This window comes from Oncorhynchus gorbuscha, linkage group LG19 (genome assembly GCF_021184085.1).
Source record: "Oncorhynchus gorbuscha isolate QuinsamMale2020 ecotype Even-year linkage group LG19, OgorEven_v1.0, whole genome shotgun sequence".
In the NCBI taxonomy this organism is placed as follows: Eukaryota; Metazoa; Chordata; class Actinopteri; order Salmoniformes; family Salmonidae; genus Oncorhynchus; species Oncorhynchus gorbuscha.
In genome coordinates this window covers 14,498,006-14,511,159 of record NC_060191.1, presented here as the reverse complement: position 1 = coordinate 14,511,159, position 13,154 = coordinate 14,498,006, and the positions used below count along the sequence as shown (strand labels likewise).

The window sequence follows — 13,154 nt, the reverse complement described above, 5'->3', positions numbered from 1 at the left end:
GCCAGCAACAAACACTGACACTACACAAGTATATCGGACCAAATTATGAAAGACAAGTTATTTTGAATACTGTAAAGCCAGTGTGGAAGAGGTGAGAATTGTCTATCAACAATAACAAGCCACCAGGTTCTGACAATCTGGATGGAAAATTACTGAGGATAATAGCAGATGATAATTGCAACTCCTACTTGACACATCTTTTAAATTTAAGCCTACTAGAGAGCGTGTGCCCTCAGGCCTGGAGAGAAGCTAGTCATTCCGCTACCCAAGAATAGTACTGGCTCAAATAGCCAACGAATCAGCCTGTTACCAACCCTTAGTAAACTTCTGGAAAAAATGGTGTTTGACCATATACAATGCTATTTCACAGTCAACAAATTGACAACTTAATTTCAGCATGCTTATAGGGAAGGACCGTCAATAAGCACAGCACTTAAACAAATTACTGATTGGCTGAGAGAAATTGATAAAATGATTGTGGGGGCTGTCTTGTCAGACTACAGTGCAGCTTTTGACATTATCGATCATAGTCTGCTGTTAGGAAAACTTGTATTATGGCTTTACACCCCCTGCTATATTGTGGATAAAGAGTTACCTGTCAAACAGAACAGAGGGTGTTCTTTTAATGGAAGCCTCTCAAATATAAACCAGTTAGAATCAGGAAATCCCCAGGGTATCTGTTTAGGCCCTTTGTTTTTATTGAATATTTACTAACGACATGCAGATGACTCAACACTATACACGTCAGCTACTACAGCAACTGAAATGACTGCAACGCTCAACAAAGAGCTGTAGTTAGTTTGAGTGGGTGGCAAGGAATAAGTTGGCCATAAATATTTCTAAAACTAAAAGCATTGTATTTGGGGGAAAAAACACTCACTAAACCTTAATCCTCAACCAAATCTTGTAATAATGTGGATATTGAGCAAGTTGAGATGACTAAACTGCTTGGAGTAACCCTAGATTGTAAACTGTCATGGTCAAAACATATTGATGCAGTGGTAGCTAAGATGGAGAGAAGTCTGTCTATAAAAAGTGATGCTCTGCCTTAACAACACTATCAACAAGGCAGGTCCTACAGGCCCTAGTTGTGTCGCACCTTGACTACTGTTCAGTCGTGTGGTCAGGTGCCACAAAGGACTTAGGAAAATTGGTTCAAAACAGGGCAGCACAGCTTTCCCTTGGATGTACACAGAGCTAATATTAATAATATGCATATCAATCTCTCCTGGCTGAAAGTGGAGAAGAGATTGACTTCATCACTACTTTTATTTATGAGCTGCCTGTCTAAACTACTGGCACACAGCTCGGACACCCATGCATACCCCACAAGACATGCCACAAGAGGGCCCTTCACAGTCCAAGTCAAGAACAGACTATGGGAGGCACACAGTACTATATAGAGCCATGACTACATGGAACTCTATTCCACATCAAGTAACAGATGCAACCAGTCAAATTAGATTGTTAAAAAAAAAAAGATTTTAAAATAAATAAAAAAACACCTTATGGAACAGCAGGGACTGTGAAGAAACACAAACATTGGCACAGACACATGCATATATATATACACACGCACTATACATACACATGGATTTAGTACTGTAGATATGTTGTGGTGGAGTAGGGGCCTGAGGGCACACAGTGTGTTGTGAAATCTGAATGTATATTGTATGTTTTTAAACTGCCTTAATTTTGCTGGACCCCAGGAAGAGTAGCTGCTGCTTTGGCACTATTCCCCAGGTCGTTGCTGTAAATGAGAATGTGTTCTCAGTCAACTTACCTGGTAAAATAAGGGTTCAATAAACATGCTTGACCATTGGTTAAAGTTCTTATTGTGGAATGCAGTGTCTGGTTTTCGGCAGGCATAATGGGACCCATGTCATCCAAAACGTTGTTATACTTTTGACTCATCTGTCAATGGAAATTGAATTCTTCAGGTGCTTTTTGGTAAACTTGATACAACTTTTTGGATGAGATGGGTCCCGTTATGTCTGCCGAAAACCAAACGCTGCATTCCACAGTAAGAAACCACAAGCACGGTGGTGGTAATGTGACGGTTTGTGGATGCTTTGCTGCCTCAGGACCTGAATGACTTGCCTTAATAGAGCAGAATTCACAGTTCCTTCTATCAGAATTCAACAGGAGAATGTCAGGCCATCCGTGTGAGTTGAAGCTGAAGCGCATTACATTTACATTTAAGTCATTTAGCAGATGCTCTTATCCAGAGCGACTTACAAATTGGTGCATTCACCTTATGACATCCAGTGGAACAGTCACTTTACAATAGGCATCTGGGTCATGCGGCAAGAAAATGATCCAATAAGTCCAGACCTAATCCTAATTGAGACGACGTTGTGGTAGGACTTGAACTGAGCAGTTCGTGAAGCCAGAAATGTTGCTGAGCTAAAGCAGTTCTACATGCAAGAATGGGCCAAAATTCATCCACAGCGTTGAGCGACTCAACGCTGTGGATAAATTGCAGCTAAAGGTGGCACAACCGGTTATTGAGTAAGGGGCAATTACTTTTTCACACAGGGGAATTGGGTGTTGCATCACTTTGTTAACCAAAATGTATACTTATTTAATTTATTTAATTATTTGTTAACTCAGGTTCTTATCTAATATTATGTTTTAGTTCAAGTTCTGATGATCCTAGAGTGTGTGGCGCTCTTTAATTTTCAAGTTTTCTACTCCGCTAGCTAGCACCTCGCCTAAATAGGTGTGCGTTTTTTTTTCTTCTAGAAAGCTCTGATAACATTCAGTAGCAAAAATAGAGAAAATCAGAAAGGGGGCAAATACTTTAACACGTCACTGTAGGTCATGGCTCTCCATACCTGTTCATGGAGAGCTACCCTCCTAGGTTTTCACTCAAACCCCAGTTTTAAGTAACCTGATTTCAGATTATCAACCAGCTAATTATTGGAATCAGGTGCGTGTGATTACAGTTGCCGTGAACCTACAGGACGGTAGCTCTCCAGGAACTGGTTTGAAGAGCCCTGATGTAGGTGATAGTTCAAACAACTGCCTATGTACAGTTGTTTTTTGGCTAGTCTTTCCCAGTGGTCTTTTGCAGTGTGGACAAATGCAGGGAAGTAGTGCTGACCTCTCTCCCTCTCAGGCTCCACGCTCCAGGATAAGGAGGATGACCCGGTCCCTGCTGAGACTGGGCAGAACCACCCGTTCTTCCGGCGCTCTGACTCCATGACCTTCCTGGGCTGTATCCCCCCCAACCCCTTCGAGGTCCCCCTGGCTGAGGCCATCCCCCTGGCAGACCAGCCTCACCTCTTGCAGGTTAGTGCATTTCTTTCATTTGCACTGACCAGTATAAGTCGTTATCAATAAAACGTTACAATACAGTGCAGAGCATTTGGAACTACACCGTTCTGATTATTCCACGTTTAGCTCTATCAGAGTTAAACAACAAGTAACTGCATGTTTTTCATGATCAGTAAACATCAATTGATCATGAATTTTCAGATGCATGAGGGTAACCTATCATTTGGCATCTAGCTAGCTAAACAAACTATGTAACTTAGCTTGCTTCGTCAGAGATTAGGCTTTTGGAAAGAGCTTGACATTAGCAAGTCCTCGTCAAATTATCATTTGGACTACTATAATCACCTCTAGATGCCAAGCAAATGAAACAATATTTGGATATAGACGTCTGGTTTATCCCTTGAAATTTAGCTTGTTAACTAGCCATATTGATGTCATCTGTTATTGGCTAGCCAATTTGACGTGGTCCATTAATCTTGTTTGTCAGCAGCAATTGCGATTTAAACACCCAATTGTTTTTTAAAGGGTTTATATTAGTTAACTTCACTAAGTAGGTCTGTTGGTTGGAGAGAAAAAAATTACATAAGGTCTACTTAGCACTATGTTTAGCCAACTGTACAACGTTTCTACCGGTAGCTTGCAAAGTAAACGTCATTATCAGCTAACAATAGGCTTACACTGGGAAATGTGGCCTTCTGCTGCTTGACAGGCAGAGCCCACAGAGGATGGGGAAATTAACCTAAACCTCTCATATTTATCAGGTATAGTTAGTTTACTTTTCACTCAAATATCTAACTAAAGGTTGAGAGACGTCAGGGTAGCCTCAACATATCTGAAATTACATGGCCAATTTATGTTTACTGATCATGACAAGCATGGATACTTGTTGTTTAACTGATAGAGCTAAATATGGAATAATCTGAACTGTGTAGTTCTGACTATGCTCCTCATGAGGTTAAGATATTACAACAAAGTGGTTTTAACATTTATTTAACAACCCCTTAAACAGATTTTAGTTGTCAATGGTTTTAGTGGCACTGGGGGTCTCCTTGGCCCCCCAGCAGGCAAATCTAAAACTCTGCACTTTATTGTGACATTTTATTGACAACTATCCGAGGGAAATTGAATTAAAGTGACATGTGCAGGTGAAGTCCTAACGGGCTCCCCAAACAGCCTCTTCTGTATAATCCTTAATGCAGTGGAATTGATGCAGACCGTAATTGTTAAATCACAGCTATAGAGCTTATTTGCCTACTTATACCTTTATGGGGCAAGCAGTGCAATATACACTTGAAGTCAATAAATCCACTACTACCAATATGCTGTTCATCTCGGTCTTTAGTTTGTTACAATAATGACACTGCAAATTATTTTTTATTTATTTTCTACCTCCCAGCCCAATGCAAGGAAGGAGGATCTGTTTGGCCGTCCTAGTCAGGGCCTGTACTCGTCCTCATACACAGCAAGCAAAGGCCTGGCCGAGTCCACCCTGGACCGCAGCTGCATGGAGGTTAACATGGGCTCCTCTCAGGTATACATAACACACTGCGCACCCTGACAACACACCAGCTCTAATACGCTTATCATGCATCCTTCCTTTATCCCTCATCCCTTCAATCAACATGCATCCTTCCCTCCTTTCTTGAAGGAATCACTGGTCTAACATGGCTGGATTGGTGAAAGCAATGGAAACTGGAAAGCTTGCCAACGCCAATCCATGTTAGATCGGTGATTAGTACTTCATGGAAGGAAAAACAGGAGAGATGCATCAAATTATGGGAGCAGAGCCACAGTCTTCACAGTACATTTCCATCATAATAAAAAACATTCATTATAGCACCATTCACTACAACCACAGCTGTGTTGTGTCCTACAGATCCTACCCACCAAGATGTCCTACTCAGCCAACCTGAAGAACGTGATGAGTATGGAGACTAGTCAGCGCGGCAGAGAGGACCAGACCATGGACCAGGAGCTAATGGCTCCAAAGCCAGGCCCCTCACCCCATGACCTAGCTGCCCAGCTGAAGAGCAGCCTCCTGGCTGAAATAGGCCTCACTGAGAGTGATGGCCCCCCGCTCCCTTCCTTTAGGTATGGTACACGTGTCTTAGTGGCTAGTAAATAAATGAAAATTATATCTCTGTCTGCTTTCTCAGGTCGATCTCTTTTTGCTTCAGTAAGGAAACAATGAATATAGTTAGGTTACATAAATAAATAAAAATGTTCTCCCTCTTTGTGTCTTACAACTGCATATGTAAATGTTCCTTACACTCCCATTTTTGGTATTAACAAGGAAGTCACATCTCTGTGCCCTCTCCTGTGTTCTCCAGACCCCACTGTAATATTAACTAGGAAGTATATCATCTCTGTCCTCCTCTCCAGACCCCACTGTAATATTGACTAGGAAGTATATCATCTCTGTCCTCCTCTCCAGACCCCACAGTAGTATTAACCAGGAAGTATATCATCTCTGTCCTCCTCTCCAGACCCCACTGTAATATTGACTAGGAAGTATATCATCTCTGTCCTCTCCAGACCCCACAGTAGTATTAACCAGGAAGTATATCATCTCTGTCCTCCTCTCCAGACCCCACTGTAATATTGACTAGGAAGTATATCATCTCTGGCCTCCTCTCCAGACCCCACAGTAGTATTAACCAGGAAGTATATCATCTCTGTCCTCTCCAGACCCCACTGTAATATTAACTAGGAAGTATATCATCTCTGTCCTCCTCTCAGACCCCACTGTAGTTTCATGGGGATGGTGATCTCCCATGACATGCTGCTGGGCCGCTGGCGTCTGTCTCTGGAGCTGTTCGGGCGCGTCTTCATGGAGGATGTTGGAGCAGAGCCTGGATCGGTATGCACACTCAGGGATTGGTTTAAACACTTATACTGTATTATATTTATAGTATTTCCCCTGCCCCAAACCATTAATACAATGAAATCCACAAAAATATACAGCTAGACAGACAAAATAAATAAAAATGACCTTTACCAAGATGATGAAAGTTTATGAATTGCCTGGCTGGGCTGTTGAACAGCGCATTGATGATTCAAATGGAACTGTGAACAGGCTTTTCCCTGTGGATTATCGTGAATAACTAACAGCTATCAACCAATCAGCATCCCAGATCCAAATGTACTCTTTTAGAACAGTAGACAAGTCACTACAGCTCTACAGATTTCTGTCCCCAGATCTTGACAGACAAACATATAATAAAGAAAAATACAATTACCAAGATGAGATCAGGACTAAAAAAAATCTGTTAAACATTAAAAACAGTTGACGATCTAACCAGACATTTAATCCTGTCTGTCTGATCCCGTCCCCAGATACTGACCGAGCTGGGGGGTTTTGAGGTGAAGGAGTCGAAGTTCCGTCGGGAGATGGAGAAACTCCGTAACCTCCAGTCCCGTGACCTGGCCCTGGAGGTGGACCGTGACCGTGACCAGCTGATCCAGCAGACCATGAGGCAGCTCAACACCCACTTTGGCCGGCGCTGCACCACCACACCCATGGCTGTGCACCGCGTCAAGGTCACCTTCAAGGACGAGCCGGGCGAGGGTAGTGGCGTGGCCCGTAGCTTCTACACGGCCATCGCCTTGGCCTTCCTGTCCAATGACAAACTGCCCAACCTGGACTGTGTGCAGAGCGTCAGCAAGGGCATGCAGGCCAGCAGTACGTGTCATCACGATTACAACTCAAGTATGACATTGAGTATGAAACTACTAGCGTCAATTTATTAATTACTTAACCCAAATGGCAGTTTAACATGGTGACTGACAACTTACTGCTACCACCACTCTGGGGGAAGCAAGAGGAATTTCAGAGGAGAACAGAGATATATGTCTTTCCTAAAGTCTCCCTCTGTGTGTAGATCTGATGCAGCGGCTGAGGAACAGAGACCGGGAGAGGGAGCGGAGGAGTGGAGGGCTCCGAGCCGGCTCTAGGAGAGACCGAGACAGGTGAGCGACCAAACTTCCTGCCCACCAACCCTGTGATTGTGTTGTCATTAGGACATGTTGCCTTTCAGAAAACATTTGACCTTCATGTGTCAGGCTGGAGTTACACAAAGCAACTTTCAAGCAAATTTAGTTGCAGTTAGAGGTTGCAAGTGACATCTCAAGCAACTTTGCTGATACACAAAGTAACTCAAACGTAATTGAAATTGCGTGCAACGGCCAATCAAATTGAAGCTGCTATTGTCATTATGGTTTGAGAAGTCGTACCTCAGCTAGTCAAAATGACCAAGCTAGCAATCAACTAAGCTAGCTAGGTGCAGTCATTAACCATGACTTTCCATGATACCAATATTTATATACAGCTCCCATTTGGCTTATGTCTCTTCTACTAACCTTGATCACGGTTCCCGCAGCACTGACAGCTGTGTTGACTTGACAACTGGGTCATAGTTGCGAACCTTCAAATGGATCATGTGTGACGCATTCATTTTGATTGGCTGTTGCTTGCAACTAGCGCACAAAGTATTTTTATTTATTTTTCAACTGGATGCAACCACGTTGTAGATGAATTGCTTATCAGTTGCTGGTGGTGTTACACAAAGCAATTCAAATGCAACATAGTTTGAAAGTTGTAACTATAGCTTTATACATCTCTACTCAACTACACCGAAATATCATTTTACACTACTGAGCCGAGCCAAACCGAGCTTGACCTGGTTACACATCCACCATAGTTTCTGTCCTGCACTGCATTGTCTCACGTCGGATAACATGGCGGCCGTCTGCGAGTTCAGACAGATCAGTACAGACACTCATGGATAGCTAAAAAGAAGTCCGACTACAATATGCTGTCCTAACATTCAAAAATGTTACCACGGTGACATCTTCCACTGAACCCCTGTTCATCCTCAAGCGTCCGTTAATCTTACCAAAAATGATGAACCTGTAGCTAATATTTAAGAGTAATGAGGGTGTCTTCACTACCTAATTCTATATCTAGCTAAGGTGTTTTGTGGTGGTAGAATCCGTATTCATGAAATTCTTTATGTACGAACATTTCTAATCAATCCATATGAAAACACCAGTTCACACTGTCAATGCTGAATACTCCCTCTAGCTCTATCAATGTACATGAGTTTTCATGATATCTGTTCTGCTGTGATTAGTGTGCCGAGTTCTACAGCACAGCTAACTGCTCTCTGCAACGTTATTGCCTTGGCCAAATGTTACAAAGTAGCGAGGCACAATGGCAGCTGTCTGTTGCATACATGCTGATTTTGAGAGTCCCATAACCCTGGTTTTGTACAACTTAATCAACAAGCTGTTAAACTAGCTACCGTATGGCCATTCAAACAAGCTTGTACTAGGCTGTTAGCTGGAGCATGGTTTGCCATAGTAGCCTGAATTAGGAACTAGTGTTGAGCAAAATCTAGTTTTATAGATGAGTTCCACGTCCTACAAGACCGTTCGGTTGAGGGACGAGCATTGATCTGGCGTAAGACAATGGCCTGCACAGGCCAGTTTGATTCAGGTCGGCACGATGGTGTAGAACATTTGCGGGCGCTAGCTAACCTTCCCTTCTGTGTGTGTTCCAGGGACTCGAGGAGACAGCTGTCCATTGACACCCGGCCTTTCAGGCCAGCCTCTGAGGGGAACCCCAGTGACGAACCTGACCCACTACCTGCCCACAGACAGGCCCTGGGAGAGAGGCTGTACCCCCGCGTCCATGCTATGCAGCCGGTACCTACCAGCTTTACAACAATCTAATTCTAATTAAAGTATCTTATCTATAATGCATAATATCTATATACAATCAAGGAATACTGTATGTGATGGGTGGTGAATAAGTGAAAACCTCAGGACAGTCTACATAATGTGACTGACTGGTGTTGTTCCTTCCTCTCCAGGCGTTTGCCAGTAAGATCACAGGGATGCTGCTGGAGCTCTCCCCAGCCCAGCTGCTGTTGCTCCTGGCCAGTGAGGACTCTCTCAGGGCCAGGGTGGAGGAGGCCATGGAGCTGCTCATTGCACATGGAAGGTATAGTACAGTGTCCTATTCACCACTCTGTCATTTTGTTCTCAAAATAGCACCCTGCTCACAGTGCACTACTTTTGACCAGAGCCCCTTTATGCTATATAGGCAAAAAGGTGCCATTTGGGACGCATCGTCACCATACACAATTTCAAGGATGCCCTCTTTGCCTGGTCTCCCTTGTGAAAGATTTTTTTTTTTACCTCAAAAGGACAACCTGGTTTGATCAAAATGAAGGATAACCTGACTAGAACCCCTCTCTCCTTCCACAGGGAAAATGGCGCTGACAGTATACTGGACCTGGGTCTCCTGGAGGCTCCTGAGAAAGCACAGGTAAGCTTCAGCTCTCCATCTCCGGTCCCAGCATGCCCCAGCTCTGTGGTCCAGGAACACAAGTCATTAGACATGCCTGAAAGAAAGTTGTATGAAGAATAAAAGGTTTGTGGCCTTCCGCCTCATGACATTCATTTACTGGTTAGATTTCTGACTGTGGATGTTTTTAGAGGTTTACTATAACATAATACAAATATTGCTCTAATAGTAACAGGATATAGGGGTCTGTTTGTCAACATTTCATTCAGCCTTAGCAACCTTTCTCAAGATCAGTCACTTATATTTTACTAGGTGGCACTGATTTTAATTATTTTACGCCATAATAACCAAAAATGTGTCAACTTTGTCAATTACGAATAGTTGTTGCTCATTTCCTGGTTGTAGCAGCAGGAGAACCGTAAGCGTCATGGCTCCACCCGCAGTGTGGTGGACATGGAGCTGGACGACCCTGAAGACGGAGATGACAACGCTCCCCTGTTCTACCAGCCCGGGAAGAGAGGCTTCTACTCTCCCCGGCCCGGCAAGAACACGGAGGCCAGGCTCAACTGCTTCAGGAACATCGGCAGGTAAGTCCTAGCATCCCATTCCCTTTATAGTGCAACTTGGACCCATAGGGAATCTGGAGTGCAGACAATATTTACTTGTATTCAGGGATAAAACAATCAAATTATATGTAGCCTACCTCTTTTTTTCTTCTCCAGAATACTAGGGCTGTGTCTGCTGCAGAATGAGCTCTGTCCAATTACCTTGAACAGACATGTCATCAAGGTGCTGCTCGGCAGAAAGGTAATGATTTCCACTGTTATATGTGCACTGTTGTACACTGCAATATGGAAACCACTATATCTGGACTTGTACACGGATAGAGTTCTCATCAGTATGTGTGTCTGTGAGCAGGTGAACTGGCATGACTTTGCCTTCTTTGACCCGGTAATGTACGAGAGCCTGCGACAGTTGATCCGTCACTCTCAGGCTGGAGAGGCAGAGGCTGTGTTTGCAGCCATGGACCTGGCCTTCGCCATAGACCTGTGTAAGGAGGAAGGGGCTGGACAGGTAAAGAACTCACAGGGAGAATATTTCACATGCAGTCAACTCAACTCAGGAAGTGCACTTGGGAAACATTTTCTGTCCCGATTTTTCATTTCGTTATATTTTCGCACCTGACTACATGCTCTGGTTTTAATACACTCTGTCACAACTGGCATTTCACTGTACTTGTGCATTCAACATTAAACATTTGAAACTGCCAGGTTTTGCATTTATCAGAAGTTGACTGTTTTGAAAACCCTTCTATCCTGCCGTCTTATTGTGACAGAATGTTATGAAACATCACATTGCATTATCAACATTACGTCTGCTGTCCATGGCTCTATCAGGTGGAGCTGCTGTCAGGTGGGGTCAACATGCCTGTGACTCCTCTCAACGTTTACGAATACGTGAGAAAGTACGCCGAACACAGGATGCTGGTGGTTGCCGAGCAACCTCTTCATGTGAGTTGTACACGTGGCAGTGTGAATTACCATTCACTATAATAAGGGGAACCAAGTGGGGCATTCTGTATTGAGTTAGGTCTAAAGTTAGCCTGGTCCCAGATCTGTTTTTGGCATGCCATAGGAGTTTCCAAAACAGCAAATCGGACAGCAGTCCAGTCTAAAGCTGGAGTAGGGATAAGCCTAGATGTATACAGAGACAATATCGTAGAGTGTAAATTTATGTGCGATTAATACCTTGTTCTCTCTCAGCTGATGAGAAGGGGATGGATGTGTACTGTATATAAAGATGTTGACATTTTAATGTTAATACTGTTTTGTCTCTTCCAGGCGATGAGGAAGGGTCTGTTGGATGTCCTTCCTAAGAATGCCCTGGAGGACTTGACAGCTGAGGACTTCAGGCTGCTGGTCAACGGCTGTGGAGAGGTCAACGTGCAGATGCTCATCAGCTTCACTTCCTTCAATGATGAATCTGGTACAAAGACCTTGGCCCGTATTCACAAAGAATCTCAGAGTATGAGTGCTGATGTAGGATCAGTTTTGCCTTTTTGATTACAATGAATAAGATTATATGGATGGGGAGACCTGATCCTAGTACTATAAAACCTGGATGTATTTAGTTTTCCTTTGGTTATTGATCCTCACCCTAATCCTTTTAGTGATGCAGTTAGAAGTCTTGTAACAAAAATATGTTTGTACTTTTACATGACTTAAGTGTGATTGAGTCACTTATTTTTGTTATCCCACTCTGAATCTCAACAGGGGAAAATGCTGATAAGTTGTTGCAGTTCAAACGCTGGTTTTGGTCCATCGTGGAGAAGATGAGCATGACTGAGAGGCAAGATCTGGTAAGATGTTATTTTCACTACGTGATGCAGTCCCAGTTTGATTTTTATCTGCAGAAACTCAAATATAAATTCCAATACAATCGGATTCCTCTCCCTCCCTGCAGGTGTACTTCTGGACCTCCAGTCCATCTCTGCCAGCCAGTGAGGAAGGCTTCCAGCCCATGCCCTCCATCACCATCAGGCCTCCGGATGACCAGCACCTGCCCACGGCCAACACCTGCATCTCGCGTCTCTACGTGCCACTCTACTCCTCCAAACAGATTCTAAAACAGAAACTCTTACTAGCCATTAAGACCAAGAACTTTGGTTTTGTGTAGAGGTTGACAAACATGTTTACCTGTTGTGTAATATTTACCTAGTTACATTTTTGTAGATTTGTTTTGTCTATACAATTTTATGGAATTCGAAGAAAATACAAGAAATGCAGTCGCTCCCCTGGTGGTTATTTTGTTTGTGTTGTGAACACAGACGGCTTGTTCTTATTTTATTTTAATGTTTTTAGTTCTGAAGGTAATATACATTCCTGCATTGGCTTTGTAAAGTTGAAACCCTCTGCTCTATTGGCTTAAACCTTTAGTTCCCAGGAATTTGGCTCGACAGCAAACTGTGCCGAAGCTCAGCCAAAGAGGACAGCAGTAGAAGTATTTAAAAAGTTGAAGTCTAAAAAAAAAACCCACTGTGATTATGATTTTGTTCCTTGCCCTAAACAGAATACTTACCATCACTGACAGTTCGCTGCTGCCTTGATGGAAAGTCAATATTTTTCTTGTATACGGGGAGTAGGGAATTTCAAAATAAACTTGGATGCAAATGATCATTTGTCTGATTGTTGTAGAATGTATTTCTGAATATGGTTTAAATCGATGACCTCACAATAAATGCTAGGCATGCTGATAACCTGGTTTTAGGAATTTTACAAAGACTGCAATTATTTAGATTGTCGGAATACACCCAAGCTTACAATAAAACAGGCCACAAATTCTACTTGACGAGGTGGGCAGCAAAAGTTTGGTTCAAGATATGTGATTCATCATTGGGTATAGTTTTTAATCAAATATACTGATAACTAACCCAAGTAATCTGTTCTAGTCCAGGACCACCATTCTTAATCTGTATGAGGAAATTCGTCATGATTTAAAAGGGACTCCTTCTTCCATGACGTTGCACCAATCGTAGAGCGGGATGCTGCTAAGCACCGCCTGTTTT

The 13,154-nt window shown here is 43.1% G+C and overlaps 1 protein-coding gene across 18 annotated transcripts in view; it reads left to right on the top strand.

Moving 5' to 3' along the window:
- Positions 1-12,762, top strand: part of LOC124004753 (E3 ubiquitin-protein ligase UBR5-like) — a 42,823-nt gene extending 30,061 nt beyond the window's left edge. For 10 of the 18 annotated variants that reach the window (XM_046313498.1, XM_046313508.1, XM_046313499.1 and 7 more), the window contains 16 exons: positions 3,122-3,294; positions 4,676-4,810; positions 5,156-5,370; positions 6,019-6,139; positions 6,616-7,000; positions 7,161-7,248; positions 8,841-8,985; positions 9,153-9,283; positions 9,550-9,610; positions 9,995-10,176; positions 10,312-10,396; positions 10,508-10,663; positions 10,987-11,100; positions 11,431-11,614; positions 11,863-11,948; positions 12,053-12,762. In XM_046313498.1, coding sequence (XP_046169454.1) covers positions 3,122-3,294; positions 4,676-4,810; positions 5,156-5,370; positions 6,019-6,139; positions 6,616-7,000; positions 7,161-7,248; positions 8,841-8,985; positions 9,153-9,283; positions 9,550-9,610; positions 9,995-10,176; positions 10,312-10,396; positions 10,508-10,663; positions 10,987-11,100; positions 11,431-11,614; positions 11,863-11,948; positions 12,053-12,265 — 2,474 coding nt within the window. In that variant the 3' untranslated portion in view covers positions 12,266-12,762. The remainder of the gene's footprint in view (positions 1-3,121; positions 3,295-4,675; positions 4,811-5,155; positions 5,371-6,018; positions 6,140-6,615; positions 7,001-7,160; positions 7,249-8,840; positions 8,986-9,152; positions 9,284-9,549; positions 9,611-9,994; positions 10,177-10,311; positions 10,397-10,507; positions 10,664-10,986; positions 11,101-11,430; positions 11,615-11,862; positions 11,949-12,052) is intronic. The other 8 variants (XM_046313509.1, XM_046313502.1, XM_046313510.1 and 5 more) reach the window with 6 other exon arrangements.
- Positions 12,763-13,154: the final 392 nt, after the last annotated feature.